At 38.1% G+C, this 22,427-nt stretch overlaps 1 protein-coding gene across 1 annotated transcript in view; it reads right to left on the reverse strand.

Moving 5' to 3' along the window:
- TDRD1 (tudor domain containing 1) overlaps positions 1 to 22,427 on the reverse strand; it is a 35,088-nt gene that overhangs the window by 5,098 nt on the left and 7,563 nt on the right. Inside the window, exons 4-18 of the mRNA XM_065893979.1 lie at positions 21,164 to 21,269; positions 20,608 to 20,671; positions 18,789 to 18,893; positions 18,382 to 18,564; positions 17,726 to 17,869; positions 17,001 to 17,169; positions 15,149 to 15,235; positions 14,208 to 14,375; positions 13,981 to 14,088; positions 9,633 to 9,875; positions 9,139 to 9,276; positions 6,300 to 6,410; positions 2,547 to 2,822; positions 1,695 to 1,814; positions 54 to 170 (exon numbers count right to left, since the gene is read on the reverse strand). Coding sequence (XP_065750051.1) covers positions 54 to 170; positions 1,695 to 1,814; positions 2,547 to 2,822; positions 6,300 to 6,410; positions 9,139 to 9,276; positions 9,633 to 9,875; positions 13,981 to 14,088; positions 14,208 to 14,375; positions 15,149 to 15,235; positions 17,001 to 17,169; positions 17,726 to 17,869; positions 18,382 to 18,564; positions 18,789 to 18,893; positions 20,608 to 20,671; positions 21,164 to 21,269 — 2,139 coding nt within the window. The remainder of the gene's footprint in view (positions 1 to 53; positions 171 to 1,694; positions 1,815 to 2,546; positions 2,823 to 6,299; positions 6,411 to 9,138; positions 9,277 to 9,632; positions 9,876 to 13,980; positions 14,089 to 14,207; positions 14,376 to 15,148; positions 15,236 to 17,000; positions 17,170 to 17,725; positions 17,870 to 18,381; positions 18,565 to 18,788; positions 18,894 to 20,607; positions 20,672 to 21,163; positions 21,270 to 22,427) is intronic.

Here is a 22,427-nt window from a genome sequence, read left to right on the forward strand (position 1 = left end):
GTAAATCTAAATTTTAAAGTGAACACTGTTTGGGGAATAGAAAAGAATCTTACCTGTGTATCTGGCACAGCACGCATCTCCAATTTTTGGTCTATAGGCCGATCGACTTTTCTGAGCACTGCAATATTCTAACAATTCGGCTGTCAATACACACAGTTTTTCCTGATCTTCTAAAATATATATAGAAAATGTTTTGTGAAGAAATTTTCAATGCTACTATTTATAATAAAGTATTTATATAAAAAGGAAAGTCAAATCTAATCACTCAAAAAAGAACCCATATATATTAAAATATACATTTATATTTTTAAAATAGATAAAGCCAAAAAAAGATAAAACCACTACTGGTTACCTTGTGGGGAAGGGATGCAAGACTGGGAAGGGGCAAGAAGGAAGCCACTGGGGGGCTAATTTCTTGATCAGGGTGGCTATTCTAGTGTGTTCATTCTACAAAAACTTGTTCTATTAAGCTGCAGTTTTACGACTGTTCAGTATACTTTTCAGTAAGTGTGTTATAGTTAATTAAATGAAGCAAAGTACTTCCAATTCATCATACCATATGTTATTGTCAGGACGCAATAATCCTAAGACGCTGCTTTCCACTATACAGTTTAAAGTTGATTATTCCTAATACTGGAGGATAAAATTAAGAGCAGTTATTGTTATCACCACAATTCTTGGTTTGACCATTTGAAAAAACTTTTTTTTTTTCATTTTTTTCAGCTTTCAAATATGTGCAAATTATTTTGAACAGCAAACCTGCACTAACTCAGCCTCTGATACCGCAAGAATAAAGTTAAATACGCTGGGGCTTCCCTGGTGGCACAATGGTTAAGAATCCGCCTGCCAATGCAGGGGACATGGGTTCAAGCCCTGGTCCAGGAAGATCCCACATGCCACAGAGCAACAAAGCCCACGCACCACTACTAGAGCCTGCGCTCTAGAGCCCACGAGCCACAACTACTGAAGCCCACAACTACTAGAGCCCATGCTCCGCAACAAGAGAAGCCACTGCAATGAGAAGCCTGCGCACCTGAACGAAGAGTAGGCCCCGCTCACCGCAACTAGAGAAAGCCCGCACGCAGCAACAAAGACCCAATGCAGCCAAAAATAAGTAAATAAAATAAATGAATTAAAAAAAAACACTAAAATACACTGAAGAGATGCCTTAATTGTAATCTTTCACGAAATAAAAAAGGAAAAGGAAAGTCAACATTTCCATGCTACTTTTCTTCATGATTAGGGCCAGTGTAAAACATTTCTCCAAGTTTCTAAGATACAGTAACACTGTGATTACAGACTGGTTAGGAAGTGCTTTTCCAACGTATCTAAAACTGTTTGGGATCAAATTCTCGTAATGCTTGTAGAAGATTAGCTTAGTAATAAGTACAATTCAATACAGACAGTACCTATTTTTAAACAAGAAATTCTACAGTAATTAAGGATGTTGCTTTGTTATAAAAAGCTGTAGATGATCAAGACCAGGTGGAGTAGGTGCTGAATGCACAGCATGTTCACATTCATGTTTTTATAATTAAATTTTCCTTAAGTGTTATTATGATCAATTAAAACACTGAGTGGAACAGAAATCATCACCTTCTTCTCCCCATCACTTCCTAAGGAATTCAGGTAAGTTCATTCTACAGTTTAAAAGACCAGCATAAATGTGTCTCAAACTCTGTTTGGTTTCTTACCTGGCATTTCATTTGGTAGAGCATAAAACAAGTTTGGGTTTACAATTTCTAATACGCTTGCCTGTACAGTTTTATTAACTGGCAATTCTATTGTCCTCCACTGCTCAGCTGAAGAGGTGGCTGAAAACATACGAAATACAGGTCTCTCATGAAAAAGATAACATTTAGTATTCTACTGAATACCAACATTCCCAAATTCCCAAAACAAAAATCTGTATTTTCATAAAACAATCTGTTTAATTTGAGAGATTTTGGTGTGCATTACAAAAAAGTTCAATCTATAATAAGAATCCTTAAACTATTATGCTCCTATAGTATATTTCAGTAGTATATTTCCATTTCTGTAGCATATTTAATTCTTAAAATTTACTCAAACTTTAAAGGATACATAGCTGTATGATACACGTCTGCTTGACAAGTAATTACATTAAAAATGAGTACAGGGCTTCCCTGGTGGCGCAGTGGTTGAGAGTCCGCCTGCCGATGCAGGGGACACGGGTCCGTGCCCCGGTCCGGGAAGATCCCACATGCCGCGGAGCGGCTAGGCCCATGAGCCATGGCCGCTGAGCCTGCGTGTCCGGAGCCTGTGCTCCGCCACGGGAGAGGCCCCAACAGTGAGAGGCCCGTGTACCGCAAAAAAAAAAAAAAAAAAAAAAAAAAAAAAAAAAAAATGAGTAGTGTTTAATAAAAAAACCATGTTTCAATAAATATTAAACTAACTTTACTTATTACTTATCTATTTCCACAAAGCATATTTCTACAGGAAAATCATGTCACTTGGAATAGAAAAATTTTCACAGCCTATAAAAGCAAAGGATAACATAAATTTAAATAGCAGTTTAAAAATGTTACCTTGAAGCCATGGGGCATCAATTTGAAGACCATGTTTATTAACAGGACTGTTTTTCACTAAGTCTTTACATGGTGAACTAGCTTTTAAAACCAGATGTTCTTCAATCAGAACATCAGTAATTATCCTGGGATAAGAAGTGGAAAGATCGGTGAGTTCAACTCCCACTCCATTTTCAGTGATTTCAGCCACTCGGGCTTGGAGTTTTATCCCTGTGACACACGTCTGAAATCTTGCTATGGCTTCTCTGGTCCAGTGTTTGTTTCTAGGCTGTATATCTAACAAATAAAACAGCATTAAGAAGAATTCTGCCCTTAATATGTTTTCTTTGTATTTAATTTTTGATAGTTTAATATGTGCCTTGGCGTGTTTCTCCTTGGATTTATCCTGTATGGGACTCTCTGTGCTTCCTGGACTTGATTAACTATTTCCTTTCCCACATTAGGGAAGGTTTCAACCATAATTCAAAAAGAGTCATGTACCAAAATGTTCATTGCAGCTCTATTTACAATAGCCAGGACATGGAAGCAACCTAAGTATCCATCAACAGATGAATGGATAAAGAAGATGTGGCACATATATACAATGGAATATTACTCAGCCATAAAAAGAAATGAAATTGAGTTATTTGTAGTGAGGTGGATGGACCTAGAGTCTGTCATACAGAGCGAAGTAAGTCAGAAAGAGAAAAACAAATACCGTATGCTAACACATATATATGGAATCTAAGAAAAAAAAAAAGGTCATGAAGAACCTAAGGGTAAGATGGGAATAAAGACACAGACCTACTAGAGAATGGACTTGAGGATATGGGGAGGGGGAAGGGTAAGCTGTGACAAAGCGAGAGAGTGGCAGGGACATATATACACTAACAAACATAAAATAGCTAGCTAGTGGGAAGCAGCCACATAGCACAGGGAGATCAGCTCGGTGGTTTGTGACCACCTAGAGGGGTGGGATAGGGAGGGTGGGAGGGAGGGAGACGCAAGAGGGAAGAGATATGGGACCATATGTATATGTATAACTGATTCACTTTGTTATAAAGCAGAAACTAACACACCATTGTAAAGCAATTATACTCCAATAAATATGTGGAGTATAAAAAAAATAAAAATAAATAAAGATGTGGAGTATAAAAATAAAAAAAGTAAGAATTCTGTGCTCCAAAGCTGCACTTTTTGCCTCAATAATATCCAGGACTGGACCCTTCCCAAGTCTACCATTCAGGTCAGTGGTTTTGAGTATCTTTTCTCCATAATCAATTATGTATCTACATCCTCAGTGCCTGAGTTGCAGACAATGAACCTACAAATATACTACTGTTTTAGGAGGCTCAGGATCCGTCTGCACTTTCCTCACTAACTTATCTTCACCTGGCATTTTTCCCAATAGGCAAAAGTAGAATTATTATTTCTTTTAGAAGCCACTATGGTTACATACACGATGATGAGTTATCAACTGTTCTGGTAAAAGATGTTAAACCTACACTTGCACCTTTGTGAACAGTCTTCCAATGATAATTTCAAAATATCATATTTAATTATTTAACCAAAAATTATCTTTCTGGGATAACTTTGGCTTATACCCTTATTTTCGTAACAGTGGTTCTCAAATGTGAGTGTGCATACGTATTATGTAGAGGGCTTGTGAAAACAGATTTTGGGGCCCCACCCTAGAGTTTCCAATTTAGTAGTAGGTCTTGGATGGGGACTAAGAATCTGCATTTTTAACAAGTTCTCATGTTGATACTACTGGCTGTGGGGTGGAGGGGTCATATTTTAAGAAACACTGACATAAAACATGGTGATTAAAAACAATAATCCAGAACACACTTAGTGTAAAATAAGTAGAAATTAAACAGGCAAAAGGAAAAATAAAAAGCATCTAATGCTTCTAGACATGATCACTATTAACATTTTGGTATCCAATCTTTCATAATCTTTATGTGCATATGGAAATACACACATGAACATATATACTCATAATTCTTTTATAAAGAAATTTTTATAATAATAAAAATAGTTATAATGTTAGGCACTATTCAGTGCTTTATGCATTGTATCTCTTTTATCCTTAATGCCTTTTTGAGGAAGGTACCGTTATTTTCCAGATGAGGAAAAGGAAGCATAGAGTTTAAACAGTTTACCTAAGGTCTCACAGCTAGTAGGCAGCAGAGCTGCTTCTAATCTGTCCTCTTAATCACAATGCCATCCTGCCATCTCTTTCATAACTTGCTTCCTTCACTTAAATCATGAACTAGTCTTCACATCAACACATACTTAACATTTTAACGACTGTGTAATAAGAACGAACACTTAATAGAACTTTGAGTGCCAGACAGACCCTGATCTAAACATTAATTTAATAATCCTCACAACAAACCTATGAAATAGGTACTACATTATATGGATCCTCATTTAACCAAGCCTCTACTATTGGCTATTTAGGTTGTTTTGCTATTATTAACAGCAGTGTAATGAATTTCCATGTAGGTGAACTTTGTGAAATAACATGATTATTTCTTTAGGATGAATTATTAGAAGTAAACTTGCCAAGACAAACGGTAAGAATATTTGAGGCTCTTAAGGAATCCTACAAAATGTCTCCAAAAGAAAGCATCGGTTTTCACTCCTATCATAAGTATAGAAAAGCAGCTGCTTCCTTACTTTGACATCAACACTGTACATTCTGGCCAGTATCTTTAAATATATGTTTCTAAATTTTATAATATGAAACAGAAAATAACTTACACAAAATATTAAAATTATAAATATATTAATACTGAGAAATTTATGTACTCTAAGTATTAGAAGACAGTTGAGAAAATTTCTTACTCTGCACCATACCTACTAGCCAGCACTGTATCCCCTGAAATGGAAGTTTTAAAAATTTGGATGGGATCATTTGGAGTTCATCTGCAGTAACTTCTTCAATGTTTCCATAATCCACAAACTGTACTTTAACGTTTCCATTTGATAAGATTTCCTTGACTAAAGCACGATACCAATTACCATCACCTAGATTTAACACAAAATTTGTAACATGGAATATTTCCCTTCTATTAAGGTTTGAAATTTTTATCTTGAAAAAGACCATTCTTTGTCTAAAGTAGCTAATATATTTCTCTTCCCAGACAACACCTTTAGTTTTTAATTCAGAAATCCCTAGAAGGAGGATTCTCAAAATTCATTCTAAGAATATCACCGAAGTTTTTATAGCATCACACTTTTACATCTACTATAAAGATTTCATTCATAACCTAACCAATAAGCAGAATATTAAGTGAAGCAAAGACTTAATAAACTTGATATTTGTCAAACTGGAAGACTTATAATATTCTCACCACTAATGAGATTGTTTCACTTGTTACTTGGTAAATAATAGAAAAAATAAACAGAAAAACATGCAATGAAATTAAGGTGTTTCATCAAACATATTTTCAAAATAAACATGCACAGGGTGACCAGAAGAAACAATGAATCTGCAGTGAACAGGTTTCCCACTCTCTAGCTTTTAATATTATCAGAAATTCTGGAAAGAAAAGCATTTGACAAAGTTAGGTAAGAACGTATCATTTGGAGGCTCCTTGTTACAAAGAGAGAAGAACAAAAAAAACCACGGTATTTTAAGCATTCACTTTTGATTATGAAAAATAACTGCTTAAACGTCAGGAAGAAAATACACTAAAAATGAGGTTTGAAAGTCAAGAAATAAAAGATTCTAATATAGTCAATATTGTGCCAACTGCAACTTACCTACAAAAAAAGCACAACAAGGTTGCCCTACTTCTGCCTTAAAATTATTAGGCAACTTCTGCTGGCAATATTCTGCTACCAATTTGTTCAAGTCACTGAGTTTCTTTAGAGCTGAAAACACAATACACATAGTGTTTAATATTTTAAAAACATGCAGAGTAACAGATTTTCATTTAAAGTTGGAAAGTGTTTTGATCATAAAAACCCAGGCATATCCCCAAGCAACTATAAAGTACGCCAAATACCTCTCCCTTCTCCTTATTGAGAAATTGGGCAAATAAGTCATTATTTAGTTAATACTCTCAGTAAACCCCATACCAACAATTTACTGGGCACAGAGCCATGGTGATGGCATTGTTGTCAGTATGCTAGAGCATGAGCTTTGCATGTGGACCAGGAAACACTGCACAAGAAAGGAAGTTACATATAAGCTGTCCTGAAGGAGTATATGTAATTACTAAATGGTTGGCACAGATAGTGTCTGCTAAGGACTTTCAGAGAGGTGAGCTCTGTGCACTAAAGGCTTTATAGAGAAATCTGAAGTATGACTTGTTTGCTAGAAAAGGAGAGGGTAATTCCAGAAAAAGAAACGGCTCTGAGGCAAAGTACCAAATTAAGCAGCCAAAAAAACACTTGCTGGGAGCAGTCTGGCAGAGAAGAGGAATGGAAAGGTAGATCACTGAAGAAGAACACCAGAGATGTGCTTGGAAAGATACAGACCGTGGAGAGCTTTAAAATGCCAAGTAAAGGGATCTGAACACTACAGAAGTAAAAGAAAAATATCTTTTAAATATGTGGCAAAGACCCATTCACAGAAATGGAAATTAAGTTGTATCGAGTTAGAATTGTCACCTTTCAGATTAGTCAAAATAAGAAAGTTTAAGGACACACTGCAGGAAATGGTGTGGGAGAGGGCACTTTCATACACTGATGGTGGAAATCAGCCTGGATGACCTCTTGAGGGCACTCTCTCAAGAGCCCAAGCACACATATCCTTTGACTTAATAACTATTGTACAATTTTAGGAATTTGTCTCAAGGATGTAGTCTCAGAATAAAATCACAGATTATAAGAATTGTTTTTAGTGATAAATACTTGTACACAGGAATCCTTTAACTGTAGCTGTACCTAGGTTAACTAAATTAGGGTAAACCCACCCAGAGGAATACCATGTAACCATGAAAAGGAATGAGGACGTACAGTGATGTGGTACCCTGGAACAGAAAAAGGCCATTACCAGAAATGGAAAAGACATCTAGCGAAACCCAGATAAAGTCTGGAGGTTAGTTCATAGACATTTACCAATGTGGGTCTCTTAAGCTGTAACAAATGTTAACATCTTACATAATCGTGGTACTATAGAGAAAACTAGGGGTATACAGGAACTCTCTGTACTATCTTGGCAACTTTTCTGTAAATCTAAAATTATTCCAAAATTAAAAGTATATTTTAAAAAGAACGGAGGAAATACTATGTGAAGTGATATCCAAGACAGAGTGGGAGAAAAAGGCAAAGTGCAAATATTATTTATTTTACCATTTATGCCTACATAAAAAGGAATATATATACTCATATAAGCATATGTATAGAGCAACTGTGGAAAGATATTAAGAACACTGAGAAAAGGAACTGGAAGGATATTTAGAAATCTGAGAAGAGGAACTGGGAAACTTAACTTTTCACTATATTCTCTTTTGTAACTTTAAAATTTGTACTATATGCTTGTACAATCACTTATGAAAATAAGTGGCGAATATTTTAAAATAGTAGCCTATCTACCAGATGATTCTGTATGAAGGGATGACAAATCTCACAAGTTGGGAGCCAGTCAGGAACTTAGTTATCTAGGGTAACATCCTTATTTGACAGAGAGAAAACCCAAAACTTAGAGAGGTTAAAATCAATGATGCTCACCAGAATGGCTCAAGGGAAAAAGACGGAAAATACAAAGTGTTTGTGAGGATGTGGAGCAACTAGAATTCTCAAACCAACAACTGCCATGATCACTTTGGAAACTCTTTAGCATTCATTGATCAGAGCTGAAAACACACATACCCTTTAAGATTTGGCCACTAATTTCATTCCTAGGTACATGTTCAATGGAAATGCATGTGCGCTAAATTTGTATGAGAATATTCTTACCAACATTTTATAGCTCAGAACTAGAAATAACCCAAATGTCCAAGAGTAGAAAGGAACAGTAAATTGCAGTACATTCACACAACGGATCACTATGCAGCAACAAAAAACGAGCTACAGTCACACGTGAAAATGATGGTCCAAACTCACAAATGTGGAAAAAAAAAAGCAACAAGGCACAGAAGAGTACATATTGTATGATTCCATTTATATAAAGTTCATAATGGGAAAAACTAATCTATGCTATTATTAGAAGGCACGATCATATTTACTTCTGAAAGAAAGAAGTGGCAGTGATTGTCAGCAGACATGAAGCAAACTTCCGGGTTACTGGTAACCAGAGGCTGGTCACGCAAGGTTTTGACTTTGTGATAATTTGTTACGCTGCACTCGTATTTGTGCACTTATCTGTATGTATGTCATACGTCAATGAGATCAACAATTAAAATTTTTCAAAAATGAATTTAGGAGACATTCTGTGAAATCTAAGCTGGTTTAAACAGAGACTATTGAAAACAGAAAATAATGTCTTACAATGGAATAAAAGGCAACCAAGTAAAACCAAATCTTTCTTGAAAGTACAAATACCCACTTGGCCTTTACTGGAAAGAGAACAGTTTCACCACCCAATAACAAACTTATCTTGACCTATTATCTATGCCAGTGTACTGTAAAAAGAAGTAAGTAAGAGTCAACTTACCATCCTCTTTAAGCACATGGCAGTAAAATTCTCCAGGACTATACACCACACAGACCACAACATCTACTGTCTGATCAACAGCAAGTTCAACCCACGTCCACTCCAACAGACTGATTTCTGCTTCTACACCCGAGGGAACTGTGAAAATAAATGGACGATTTGCAAAACAAATGGCCAGAGCAGGGAGTTGGAGGCAGGGCTGCTAGATAAAGAGTCTGCTTTTGAAGAACTGAATGCCCAATGACTTTCTTAGTGACTTTGCAGGAAAGTTAATTAGCATGAGAATTAACCATTACTACCTCACTGAATTCCAAATTCACATTTCTCATCGACCTTCAGCTGCCAGTGACCCAAACACACTCTTTAGATGAATGCTTGGTTTAAAAGGACAAAAGGTACTCAACATCAATTCTTGTTTAAAGTATGAGAACCCATACATTCACAAAGCCACCTGAATTCCAGCACAGACATTATCTGGTGGACAATTTACTTACCACTGGCTTCTTTCATGTCACTGGGCTTAACTGTCACTACCCCCTTGTCCCCCACGGCAAAGCCTGCATCGATGAGCACTCTGGTGACACTGATGTGGGGCATCACAGACCTATCCATAAGTTCCACCAGGGAACTGTTTTCCAACTGGTCCACCACTTTCACTGTGATCATTTTGTTCTGTACAATTTTTCTCATCAGATAAATAGCTTCTGGAGTCCAAATTCCTAATGATGGCTTTACTCCTAACAAAGAATTTTTAAAAGAATGTTAAAATCTTTCTTATTGCAAGCCTTTACAAATTTAGCTCCTAATTTCCACAAACTTAAGGACTCTATGACAAACACTGGAACCAGAAAGTCCCATCTGAGAAGGATTTTCTAAACACGAAAATGAAGGCAAAATTATAAAGAAAAAGTCTGTAAAACGCTTCTATATTTCTATGTAAACAAACCATCATAAATCCATTGATACAAAATGTCCAAAGAGGCAAATCTAGAAGACCGAAAGTAGATTAATGGTTGCCTAGGAAGCTAGGATTAACTATATATAAATGGGCACAAGAGATCTCAGGGGGGGTGATGGAAATATTCCAAAACTGGATTATGGTGATGGCTGTACAACTCGGTAAATTACTAAAAATCACTGAATTGTATACCTAAAACACTGCTTTTATTTATTTTTTTGGCTGTGCTGTGCGGCTTGCAGGATCTTAGTTCCCCAACCAGGGATCAAACCCACGTCCTTGGCAGTGAAAGAGCGGAGTCTTAACCACTGGACTGCCAGAGAATTCCCTAAAACAGTGACTTTTATGGTATATAAATTATATGTCAATAAGGTTGTTAAAAAAATCAAAAACAAAAGTATCAAACAATCCAGGAAGAAACACCGGTCACTAATACTGACGTCTGAGACATCTGTAGCATTTACTGAAAGGGCACTTACAAATCAACAACCCCAAAGTTATACCAAGTCATTTCATAAAATTAAGAGCCAAGTAACTTATGAAAAAACATCCAGTCTCACTGGTAATGAAGCAAATTAAAATGATTTAGTTTTTAGCTTATCAAAATTGGCCAAGATGAAACAATACAGAAATATCTATTGGGCAGGACAAAAGTACCTTCAGTTTTTAAAATAAAAGACATTTTTCATTTTCACTTAAGACCTTTATTGAACAACATATTCACCCTTTTGTTCCACACCTTCTGTCATTTTTCAGGCAACTTCATAATTCCATCTTCCCAAAACTTTTTATCTTTTTGAGCAAAGAACTGTTCCAGGTATCTTTTACAGTCTTCCAGGGAATTGACATTTTTTCCATTAAGAGAATTTTGTAAATACCGAAATAAATGGAAATCTGAAGGTGCAATATCTGGTGAATACAGCAGATGAATCGGAACTTCCCAGGCAAGCTGTAACAGTTTTTAACTGGTCATCAAAGAAACATGTGGTCTTGCGTTATGCTGATGGAAGATTATGCGTTTTCCGTTGAGTAATTCTGGATGCTGTTCGTCGAGTGCTGCTTTCAATTGGTCTAACTGGCAGCAGTACTTGTTGGAATTAATCCTTTGGTTTTCCGGAAGGAGCTCCTGATACAGGACTCCCTTCCAATCCCACCACGTACACAACATCACCTTCTTTGGATGAAGACTGGCCTTTGGTGTGGTTAGTGGTGGTTCATTTCGCTTGCCCCATGATTTCTTCTGTTCCACATTATTGTACAGTATCCACTTTTCATTGCCCGTCACAATTTGTTTTAAAAACGGAACATTTTCATTACGTTTCAGTAAAGAATTGAATGCGGAAATATGGTCAAGAAGGTTTTTTTCGCTTAACTTATGTGGAACCCAAACATCAAAGCAATTCACATAACCAAGCTGGTGCAAATGATTTTCAGCACTCAATTTGGGTATTTTGAGTATGTCAGCTCTCTCCCGCGTGGTATAACGTTGATTGTCCTCAATTATTGTTTTCTGATTTGACCGCTATCAACTTCAACTGGTCTACCCAACCGTGGAGCATCGTCCAGAGAGAAATCTCCAGCACGAAACTTCACTAACCACTTTTGACACATTTAATCAGTCACAGCACCTTCTCCACAAATCTTTTTGTGCATTTCAGTTGCATTTTTACCTTTCTTGAAAGAATAAAGCATAATATGCCAAAAAAGTTGTTTTTCTTCCACCTTCAATATTAAAACGGCTACACAAAAATTCACCAATTTTGATAAGTCTTTTTATAAATGCACGCTGATATGACAGCTGTCACATACAATCTAACAAAATTGTTTCCAGTGAAGTTAAAGAAAACTAAGTGCTACTAGAGCCATCTTACGGAAAAAAACAAACGAACCTTTTGGCCCACCCAATATTTGGTACACCAATGTGTCAAGGAACTGACTCCCTACTACGTTTCTGGTAGGTGTGTAAACTAGTTCTACCTTTTCTAGGGAACAATCATAATGTGTATCACAAACATGAAAAGCATACCCACTGACACCTCCATTCCACCTAAGGTGGTATTTTTGCAAATGTAAGTGCGTTTTGCAACCTATCCCAAGGAACTAAAAAAATTAGTTTTTTAAAAAAGATGATTAATTTTTAATTGAAGTATATTTGACTTACAATACTGTATTAGTTTTAGGTGTACAATGCAGTGATTCAGTATTTTTATAGATTACAGATTATGCTCCACTTAAAGTTATTATAGAATATTGGTTATATTCCCTGTGCTGTACTATACATCCCTATAGCTTACTTATTTTATACACAGTAGTTTGTACCTCTTCCTAAGGATATGATCTTGGATAGGCTAAAAAATGTAGTTAAAAGAACACTGCTAGTAGCAGGATCTTGGAAATATCCTTCTGATAACTGGATACTAGTTAAATTATGGTGCATGTGAATGAAAAGTTGTAGAAGCTAATCTTTTACACTGGAAAGAAGCTCCTGCTCCTAGCGGGACATGTTACATATACAGTGCTTTCTAAGCATATGATCGTTAATGTTCTTGCTTTCAAAAGCAGTTTCCCCCTAATTCATGCAATTGACAGGCTTCTGGGATATGTATTGATAATGCAGGTTCTATAAATAACAAAAAAGAATACTCAACTTCATAAACACAGGTATATTCAACTTCATTTTATTACAGATAGCAAAATAGTCATCTGTACTTCCTAAATGTTCCATTAAGGATTGTTTTTGTACTGAGGTAAGTTACAGCTAAACACATTCCCTGATCTACTCACTAGTTTAATTTCAATTCTAATGCTCTTAACTTTAGGTTTCAATATTTTAAGAATACAGGAACTATAAAAATTACATACCTGCCAGCACACACTTAATAGCTTGCATTGGCAATTCCAACAACTTCGGAGTTATGGGGCAAAGTCTTGTCAAACTAAGGATTTCAAAGTTTCCATAGTCTACATATCCGACCAGTACAGATTCCTCAGAAGCATAAGCCAAAACAGAGGCACGGTACCACTGGTCATCCTCTAAAAATAGGAGAGACTCAATCTGAAATGATTTTCCAATGTAGATATAAACAAAACTTTTTCCTCCTCAATTTAGATGGTCATTTGTAGATTCTATTTTCATGTAACATCAAGCTTTACTGAACTATGCATGCTTATTCACCATTCCTACTTTTCCTTATCAGAAGCTTTCAACTCCTGAAATGTCACCTTTATTCATCCCTTTCTAGGTAACTCATGTTGTATGCTTGTCATTATTTATTTATTAAATGCTTAATCCCTCTAGTGGACAGTTAACTCATTAGGACAAGGGAACATGTCCTGGTCACGTGAGTGAATCCATTAGGTCTTGATCAATTTTAGAATACCTGGCAGTATGAGTCAACCAGACTCCACTAACCAAGCCACAGATTTACCGGAGGCCTACCTGTCTCTCCCCTCCTGTGAGGCCACTGGTCCTCCCTTCAGCAGAGAACTGAACCCAGTCATCAGAGGGTCATCATCTGTGCAGCTACAGAGGCCGGGCCACAACAGCTATGTGCCTCCAGACACTCTTGCTGTTCCAAAGAAAACTGGCCAAGACATGACCCTGGGAGGTTCCACATTCCCACACTGATATAAACAAATGTCTGTATCAGTCTCCAGAACTAAAGGGCTGGTAAAATAAAAACCTCCATCACCCCCACCCCCGCAGCATTTACAGATCCTCCTCCTCCCTTACACACTTGGATTCAGTTTAATTGGAACACTTAAAAACATCATTGGTGCACTACTCAAACTTCAAATGCAGCCATCAATGCAAAACGAAGATTGGTTCATTTCTTGGTACTTAACTGTAAGTAAAAAATTCAATAATACTCTCTTTTCCTTACCAGAGAACTGAGCACAGCAGATATCACCAATGGTTGGATAAAAATCAGAGCGTGGAGACACTTGACTGCAGTACGCAGTAAGTGACGCCTGAAGTTCAGCGAGCTTATCTGTGGATACAGATCACATCTTAAACTAAAGAAATACAAGTTTACACGTTATCTGCATATCTGCATGCTGAGTCTCTTGATGTATGTTATATTGATAACACAAATCAAGATTTACTTACGCCCACTTTGTAGTCGTTGACAAAAGAAGTCTTCTGGAGTCTGAATGTGGGCGACCACACCGCAAAACTCATCACCTACATTCAAAGTCAACACTTTGGGGATTAGGCCACTTCTGTCTATAATAGTTTTGTTTTCAGCTGTGATTTTCCTGACATCTTCAAGATCACCTTATCAAAAAGCAGAAATATAAGTCTTTTTGGTTTCATTAATCCAATTTTCCAGTTTCTCAGGCCTAACTGTGCTCTTTCACACTTCTAGGCCTTAATACATACATGCTGGTCTTTTTTCCCAGAACATATTCCCAAATCTCCCAGCAACTTGAGTATTTCCTGCTCAGTATGATGTCACTGTGAAAGGCTTTCCTCCAAATCTGGGTCAGGTGCCCTTCCCAGGGCCCCCACTGCACTCTGCGATCCTGCCACCGTTTTATAATCTCTTCTCCATGTGGGCGTATACTGCCCACAGAATACGCTCCCTGAAGGCACCTCCACAGTGCCTTAGTGAAGCAGATACTGCTGGGGGGATTTTGTTCCTTCCACTGGACCCCTTTGCAGCATTTATTATTGCTGATGACTCCTTCCCAGAACATTTACTCTTCTGTTATTCTGGCAACATTTTCCCTGTTCTCTTTCCACCTCTCCCATCACAGCTTCTCCCTTGGTATTGTAAGCTCAGGTTCACTTCTCTCACTTTACACTCTCCCTAGGACACCACCATCATTTACAATTTCAAGCGTGATAACTTTTAGACCAGTAAGTATTGAGTTTTCTCCTCCAGATGGCCAAAAAAACTCCTGAGAACTGTTCAGCAGAGCTGTCTCACCCAAGCTTGATGTTTCAGGGATTTTATATAGGCAGTACTCTAGGAATACAGACAAGAGACAATAACTTCCTCAATAACTAAAATCACTACACCGTTCAATATTAATCTGTATACTCACTTGAATCTGCACTTTGCTTCTTAGAATTTTGTCCCTTGGGTTTCAAGCCATATCCCATTTCTATGAGCACATGGTCTAAGAATTTTCCTAAAAGTGATTAAGAGAACATATTTCCATTGAGATATTATACTAAGTATTAGAGGAAAAGAATAAATACAAAAGAAATGAATCAATCACATGATTTAAAGATTATAGCTATTGGCACACCAGCATATTTTTTACTAGTTCAGTTTCTATGTGTAAAATATAGTTTATTAATTTTCAGCTTTAAAAATTGAGTCAAGGGGCTTCCCTGGTGGTACAGTGGTTAAGAATCTGCCTGCCAATGCAGGGGACACGGGTTCGTGCCCTGGTCCAGAAAGATCCCACATGCCGCGGAGCAACTAAGCCTGTGCACCACAACTACTGAGCATGTACTCTAGAGCCCACAAGCCACAACTACTGAGCCCGTGTGCCACAACTACTGAAGCCCGCGCACCTAGAGCCTGTGCTCTGCAATGAGAAGCCACCGCAATGAGAAGCCCATGCACCGCCACAAAGAGTAGCCCCCACTCGCTGCAACTAGAGGAAGCCCACCTGCAGCAACAAAGACCCAATGCAGCCAAAAATAAAAATAAATAAATTTATTAGAAAAAATTGAGTCAAAATCCCCATCATCACTTAACAAAAAATTTAATAAAAATATTTCACTTAAAAATTACGAATAACATGGAAGATTTAGTTACCACCTCACTGGCATGCTTAGAATGACCACCATTTATAAGAAAAAATAAATTTAAGACATAAGACTACTTCATCTCAGACATAAAGTATGGCTGAATCAAGTGTCAACCAGCAGCCACATAAACTTCAAGTTCCCTCAAACAGTATCCAAAAGCTCAAGTCACAACATGGAACATACATAGCAAAGAAACAAAACACAGAGATTTTATACTCAATTTCACAACAGGATTAACTGAATTTTCTACCAAGTAATCAACCAATGATGGGTCTCAAGCAATAGAAGAGTAATACCACCTTAGAAACCAAGAGGCAATTATAAGCACACTGTCAGAAGTCACTTTTTAAATATGTACAAAGCCATAAAGGAAGAACAGGATTCCAAACTGCTTCCATTTCCACAACTTAAATACTATGTGCTTATGGGCTTAATGCTAACCAAATACAGTTCTGTGAAGGTTGTTCAAAGAAAAAGCACTGATGGTAAGGATGGACAAATTCACAGAAAAATTCCTGAATTTTCCCAGTAAATGAGTAGAAATCAGGGATATTATAATGGCTGTATTAAAAAGATACTAGAGTTTTCCCATAATAAGTCTAGATCTAGCCTTTTAATGTACCAAATTCTATAAACTTGTGCCTTGTCTTTGATAAACTGCCAACTGCAAGAGCAGAGCCAAGGCCATATTTCCCGTCACAATCTGAATGACTCCAGAGTGGGGCTTACTTGGTCTCACTTCATGTTTCTATTTCTTCTCTGAGTAATAGGTGGGCACTAAATAACATATTAAGTGCTCCATTTAAAAAGAAAGGTTCAGGGCTTCCCTGGTGGCGCAGTGGCTGAGAATCTGCCTGCCAACGCAGGGGACACGGGTTCGAGCCCTGGTCTGGGAGGATCCCACATGCCGCAGAGCAATGGGGCCCGCGAGCCACAATTACTGAGCCTGCAGGTCTGGAGCCTGTGCTCTGCAACAAGAGAGGCCGCGACAGTGAGAGGCCCGCACACGGCGATGAAGAGTGGCCCCCACTCACCACAACTAGAGAAAGCCTGCGCACAGAAACGAAGACCAACACAGTCATAAATAAATAAATAAAATTAAAAAAAAAAAAAAAAGAAAGATTCAGATCTTACCTGAACTTGTCAGCATAACATCCACAGCAAAGGAAATCACTTCTTTTAAGATGTCCACAACCTTCAGAGAGCAGTACTGCTGCATTAACAGTGATTTAATAGTTTTGATACAATCATTGCTCCAATTCCCCTCTGCTGGGATAACATTGGCTACAAAGCATTTTATGGCCTGAAAGATTTTACACAAGTTACTAAAAATTAGTATTTGAAAGTGACTTTTTTCTAATTAATTATGCAAAGATTTTTTTAAAGACAATGTATTTCATGCTGAATATTCATCAAAAATCTTCAAGTACTAATCCGATAAACAATTTTATGAATAATTATTTGTCTCTCTTGATATTCTATCCACAATGCTTTTCCTTTTGGGACTTTAAGCTTGAGAAATCAATCAAAGGATGGTTATTATCCTTCAATTACACATAAATTCAAGTTGCTTCCAAATAATGTAATAAATATAAAAATGATTGTTTTTAAAGAGCAGATTGATAAGATGTCCCTAAAAATGCTAAGTTTCCTACCTGAGGCAGTACTTAACTAAGTAATGCCTAATAAAATGGAGCCAAGAAAGTCCATGATTGTTTCTCTACATAGTGAAAGATACACCAATAGGTCCTTTCTCATAATAACCATGGCAACAAACACACAAATATTATGTCCATCAAAACATTAAAAACAGCTCCTTTGGGATGCTATTAGGAATTCAAAAAGTAAAAGAGACTTACACAAGGAGGAAACAAGTCAATTTTTCTGTTTAGTTGGTGAATTCTGTTTACTGGAATTATTTCTTCATTTCCATAATCAATATATAAGACTTGTGCCTTCTTCTGCAGCACATCAACATCTTGTATTATTACTCTGTTCCAGGTCTGAAAGTGAAATATAACGGTATTCTGCTTCTAAACAGCATTTCACAATCTTAGGTTTAAAAACTCTCAATCTACAGAACATGCAAAGGAAAAGTTACTGTTCTGTTCTGAGATACTCTATTAACAAGTTAGCTTAATTTCCTAAGAATCTGGCTCAGAAATCCCCAAATTTGTCCATTTTAGATGCTTTAATATACACAACAATTCCCAGGCTATTCTAGCCCAGCGGACTCTGTGACACACTAATGCCTCAGCTACACGGATAAACACAAGCTCTAGGACTAGCAATCACTCTGTACCCAGCAACTGAGGAGCCTACATGCAGAGCTGGAGTGGCCTCAGGCAGGGAGGAAGTAAACAAACAGACGTGGACTCCTGACTGAGGAAGAGAAACAGCAGTGTGACCAGAGTCTCACCTCAAGCCATCTAATGCATCATTAAAAGCTCTGGTGTCAAGCTGATAGGACCAAAGTAAATTAAAATATCTTGTTAAATATTTCATTAGGGGTTACCTGATCAACAGTGTACTTGGCAACACAAACTTCCCCCTTTACAGGAATATAATCTTCTTCATGTGCCTTATTTGCATATGTTTCCTTTAAGCTCGCAGACAGTTGGTTCATGTATTCTAAAACTTCTGAAGAACGTAACTGCACATAAAAGTCACCTGGGTGTTTGAATTCAGTAACTATACCCTTTCAAAGACAAAAAAGTTGCAGTAACTCACTGAGAACAAAGCAAATGTTAATTTTGTAAAGCTTTATAACAAGATACAAAAAGTACTGTAGACAAGTTTTTGCAATCTTTATCAATTTCAGTTGTATTTTGGAGCTGTCTTATAAACCCAAACACAGGAAACAAGGAAATAAAAATCTACAGTTCTTTGGATCTCTGTCTATGGAAATTAAACAACAAATACCTTTATTTCCATGCTTTTCCTGAGTTGTAGGCTTCTCAAATCAGAAAACATTATTTTATCAGCACAAATGGCTATTTCTTTAGTAACTCCAAGAGGACAGTCACTCTGGTTTGAAAAAACACATTAAGTGAGTTACTTACAAGCACATGTTTAAATGATACCATGGCCGGACTTCCCTGGTGGCACAGTGGTTAAGAATCCACCTGCCAATGCAGGGGACACAGGTTTGATCCCTGGTCTGGGAAGATCCCACCTGCTGCAGAGCAACTAAGCCCGTGGGCCACAACTACTCAGACTGCGCTCTAGAGCCTGTGAGCCACAACTACTGAGCCCGTGCATCTAGAGCCCATGCTCTGCAACAAGAGAAGCCACTGCAATGAGAAGCCCGTGCACCACAACCAAGAGTAGCCCACAATCGCTGCAACTAGAGAAAGCCCACATGTAGCAACGAAAAGCCAACGCAGTCAAAAATAAATAAATAGGGCTTCCCTGGTGGCGCAGTGGTTGAGAGTCTGCCTGCCAATGCAGGGGATACGGGTTCGAGCCCTGGTCTGGGAGGATCCCACGTGCCGCGGAGCAACTGGGCCCGTGAGCCACAACTGCTGAGCCTGCGCGTCTGGAGCCTGTGCTCTGCAACGGGAGAGGCCGCGACAGTGAGAGGCCCGTGCACCGCGATGAAGAGTGGCCCCCGCTTGCCACAAATAAAGAAGTCCCTCACACAGAGACGAAGACCCAACACAGCCAAAAATAAATAAATAAATTTATAATAAAAATAAAAATAAATAAATAAATAAAAAATAATTAAAAATAACATAAAATAAAATAAATGATACCATGGCCACTATTTGCTAGAACCGAGGTCAAAACAGCCTGACTCCCAGGTTTGAATGAGGGTGTAGAGAAATAACATACGTCTTCTAGGGTCACTAAAACGTACTGTCCATAGGCAGTGTGCATAGCACTGGGATCACCCGAGAATCAGGCCATGATGGTGATGGCAATGTTGAGTTTATTTTTTAAAAAAGGGGGTGGGGAGGGTAGTGTTTTAAGTTTTCACTTGTTAACATTTTTATAGGAATGGATTTTTTTTTTTTTAAGTAGAAGCTAGGACCAGCTAGAGAAAGCTAAAATTTACCTATAAAATATGAGTTGGACATCACTGATACTTTCCAGATTGCAAATGATTTACCCCATACAGTTATCTACATGGAAGAAAGGTATTAACAGGAAAAGGTGCTCCTTAGATAACAGGGCCCTATTAGAATCCAGTACACAAAGCTAGAGAGTATGTGCACGCAGGGACTACAAAGAGACAACTTTCTCAGTAGTCCACCTACAGCGAGACACGGCCATCTCAAGTCCTTTTCGGAAAAAGCTGGGCATAAACAGTTCTCACAGACCCCCAACGCTCACCAAATCTATCACTAGGGTGTACAGATTTATTCAACAGGAATAAACAAACACTGGTGAAATGGAGAAATAAGTCATAAATATTTTATTTAGCTTAGGTCCTCTTATTTCAAAATAAAGGGAGTCATTAAAAATTCACTCTAGGGCTTCCCTGGTGGCGCAGTGGTTGAGAGTCCACCTGCCGATGCAGGGGACACGGGTTCGTGCCCCGGTCCGGGAAGATCCCACATGCCGTGGAGCGGCTGGGCCCGTGAGCCATGGCCGCTGAGCCTGCACGTCCGGAGCCTGTGCTCTGCAACGGGAGAGGCCACAACAGGGAGAGGCCCGCATACTGCCAAAAAAAAAAAAAAAAAAAAAAAAAAAAAAAAAAATTCACTCTAAAGGCAAAGAGAAAGTAAGTATATCATACCTCTTTTTTCACTTCCATGTTCTTTGTTTCAAAAGGTGATTTATTATCTTCAAGTTTGTGGAAACTGAAATAAAGTAACCAATTATAATACTTACAGCACAGAACCAATTAAAAGTAAGGGCCACAATAATGTTAAATTCTCAACAAAATCCAGAAAGAGCAAAACAGCTTCTTCCAGAAAGAATCACAGTAGTAACAAAGTAAAACAACCCCATGCCGGCTATGCAAGGGTCTGCCCTGTGCACAGGTGTGCTTCTTCCAAAAGCCACCTAATGAAAGGGAGATAGCCACAATCTCCAAGCCTCAGTTTCCCTATCTGCAAAATGGAGAAAATACCTACATTACTTAAAACAGAGTTTTGGGGATCAAAAATTGTAGTGCTGTTCACTTCAGATTTGTATACTTTATGTTATACTTAAATAAAAAAGTATAAAGCAACAACTTTTACATAGTTATGGCCTGCTTACCTGATTTGATCCTTATACTACCAAAAAAAAAAAAAACCCGTATTTTAAAATATTCTCTAATGAATGTAAAAAAAAAAAATCACACTTACTTCTGCTGAACAGGTTTGCACACGATGCTGTGGGCTGCCCAGTCCCTTCTCTGGCATGCGACAGAGCAGTAGTACGTCTGCTTGCACTGTGAGCACCTCAGCGGCCCTACAGAACACAGCCCATGACACCACCAGTGTTTTATTGCAAATATTTGTTGGAAGGAACAAGACCGTTTCAAAGACGTCATTCTATTAATCATATCAAGGAGAATATGTGAAGAGGATTATGCTGTTTATGATTAGGTGTTAAAACTGAATTTATAGGGCTTCCCTGGTGGCGCAGTGGTTGAGAGTCCGCCTGCCATTGCAGGGGACACGGGTTCGTGCCCCGGTCCGGGAGGATCCCACATGCCGCGGAGCAGCTGGGCCCGTGAGCCATGGCCGCTGAGCCTGCACATCCGGAGCCTGTGCTCCGCAACGGGAGAGGCCACAACAGTGAGAGGCCCGCGTACCGCAAAAAACAAAACAAAACAAAACAAAAACACCACAGGGAGATACCACTACACATCCATGAGAAGGGCTAAAATTAAAAGGACTGAAAACACCAAATGTTGACAAAGATGTGGACCAACCAGAACTCACTCCCAGTGGGAATACAAAATGGGACAACTACTTTGGAAAACGGTTTGGCTTTTTCTTATAAAGTTAAGCATACACTTACCTTTTGACTCAGCAATCCTACCCCTAGGTTTGTACCCAAAAGAAACGAGAACATACGTCCACACAAAGACTTATGCAAAAATGTGTAGAGAGCTCTATTCATAATAGCCAAAAGCTGGACACAAGCGAAATGTTCAACAGAACAGATATACACATTGTGATATCATGTAATGAAATGCTACTCAGCAACGAACAAAAAAATTAATGTACATGCAAAAACATGGATTAAACTCAGAAATATTTTCTGAACAGGAAAAGCTTCCCACAGAGTCTATATTGTATGATTCCATTTACAAGAAATTCTGTAACTGGTAAAATTAATTTATGGTGAAACAACAACAGTGGTTGCCTCTGGGGGGTATAGTGACTGGGAAGGGACATGAGGGAACATTCTGAGAAGATGGAAGTATTCTTCATCTTGATTGGGCTATGAGTTTGTGCCTTTCAGTGCAAGCATGTTTTATCTCAAAAAAAGTATAAAAAATAATCAAGTAAAGAAGCATGGGGCTTCCCTGGTGGCTCAGTGGTTGAGAGTCCGCCTGCCGATGCAGGGGACACGGGCTCGTGCCCTGGTCCAGGAAGATCCCACATGCTGCGGAGCGGC

Source organism: Phocoena phocoena, chromosome 16 (assembly GCF_963924675.1).
Source record: "Phocoena phocoena chromosome 16, mPhoPho1.1, whole genome shotgun sequence".
Taxonomy (NCBI): Eukaryota; Metazoa; Chordata; class Mammalia; order Artiodactyla; family Phocoenidae; genus Phocoena; species Phocoena phocoena.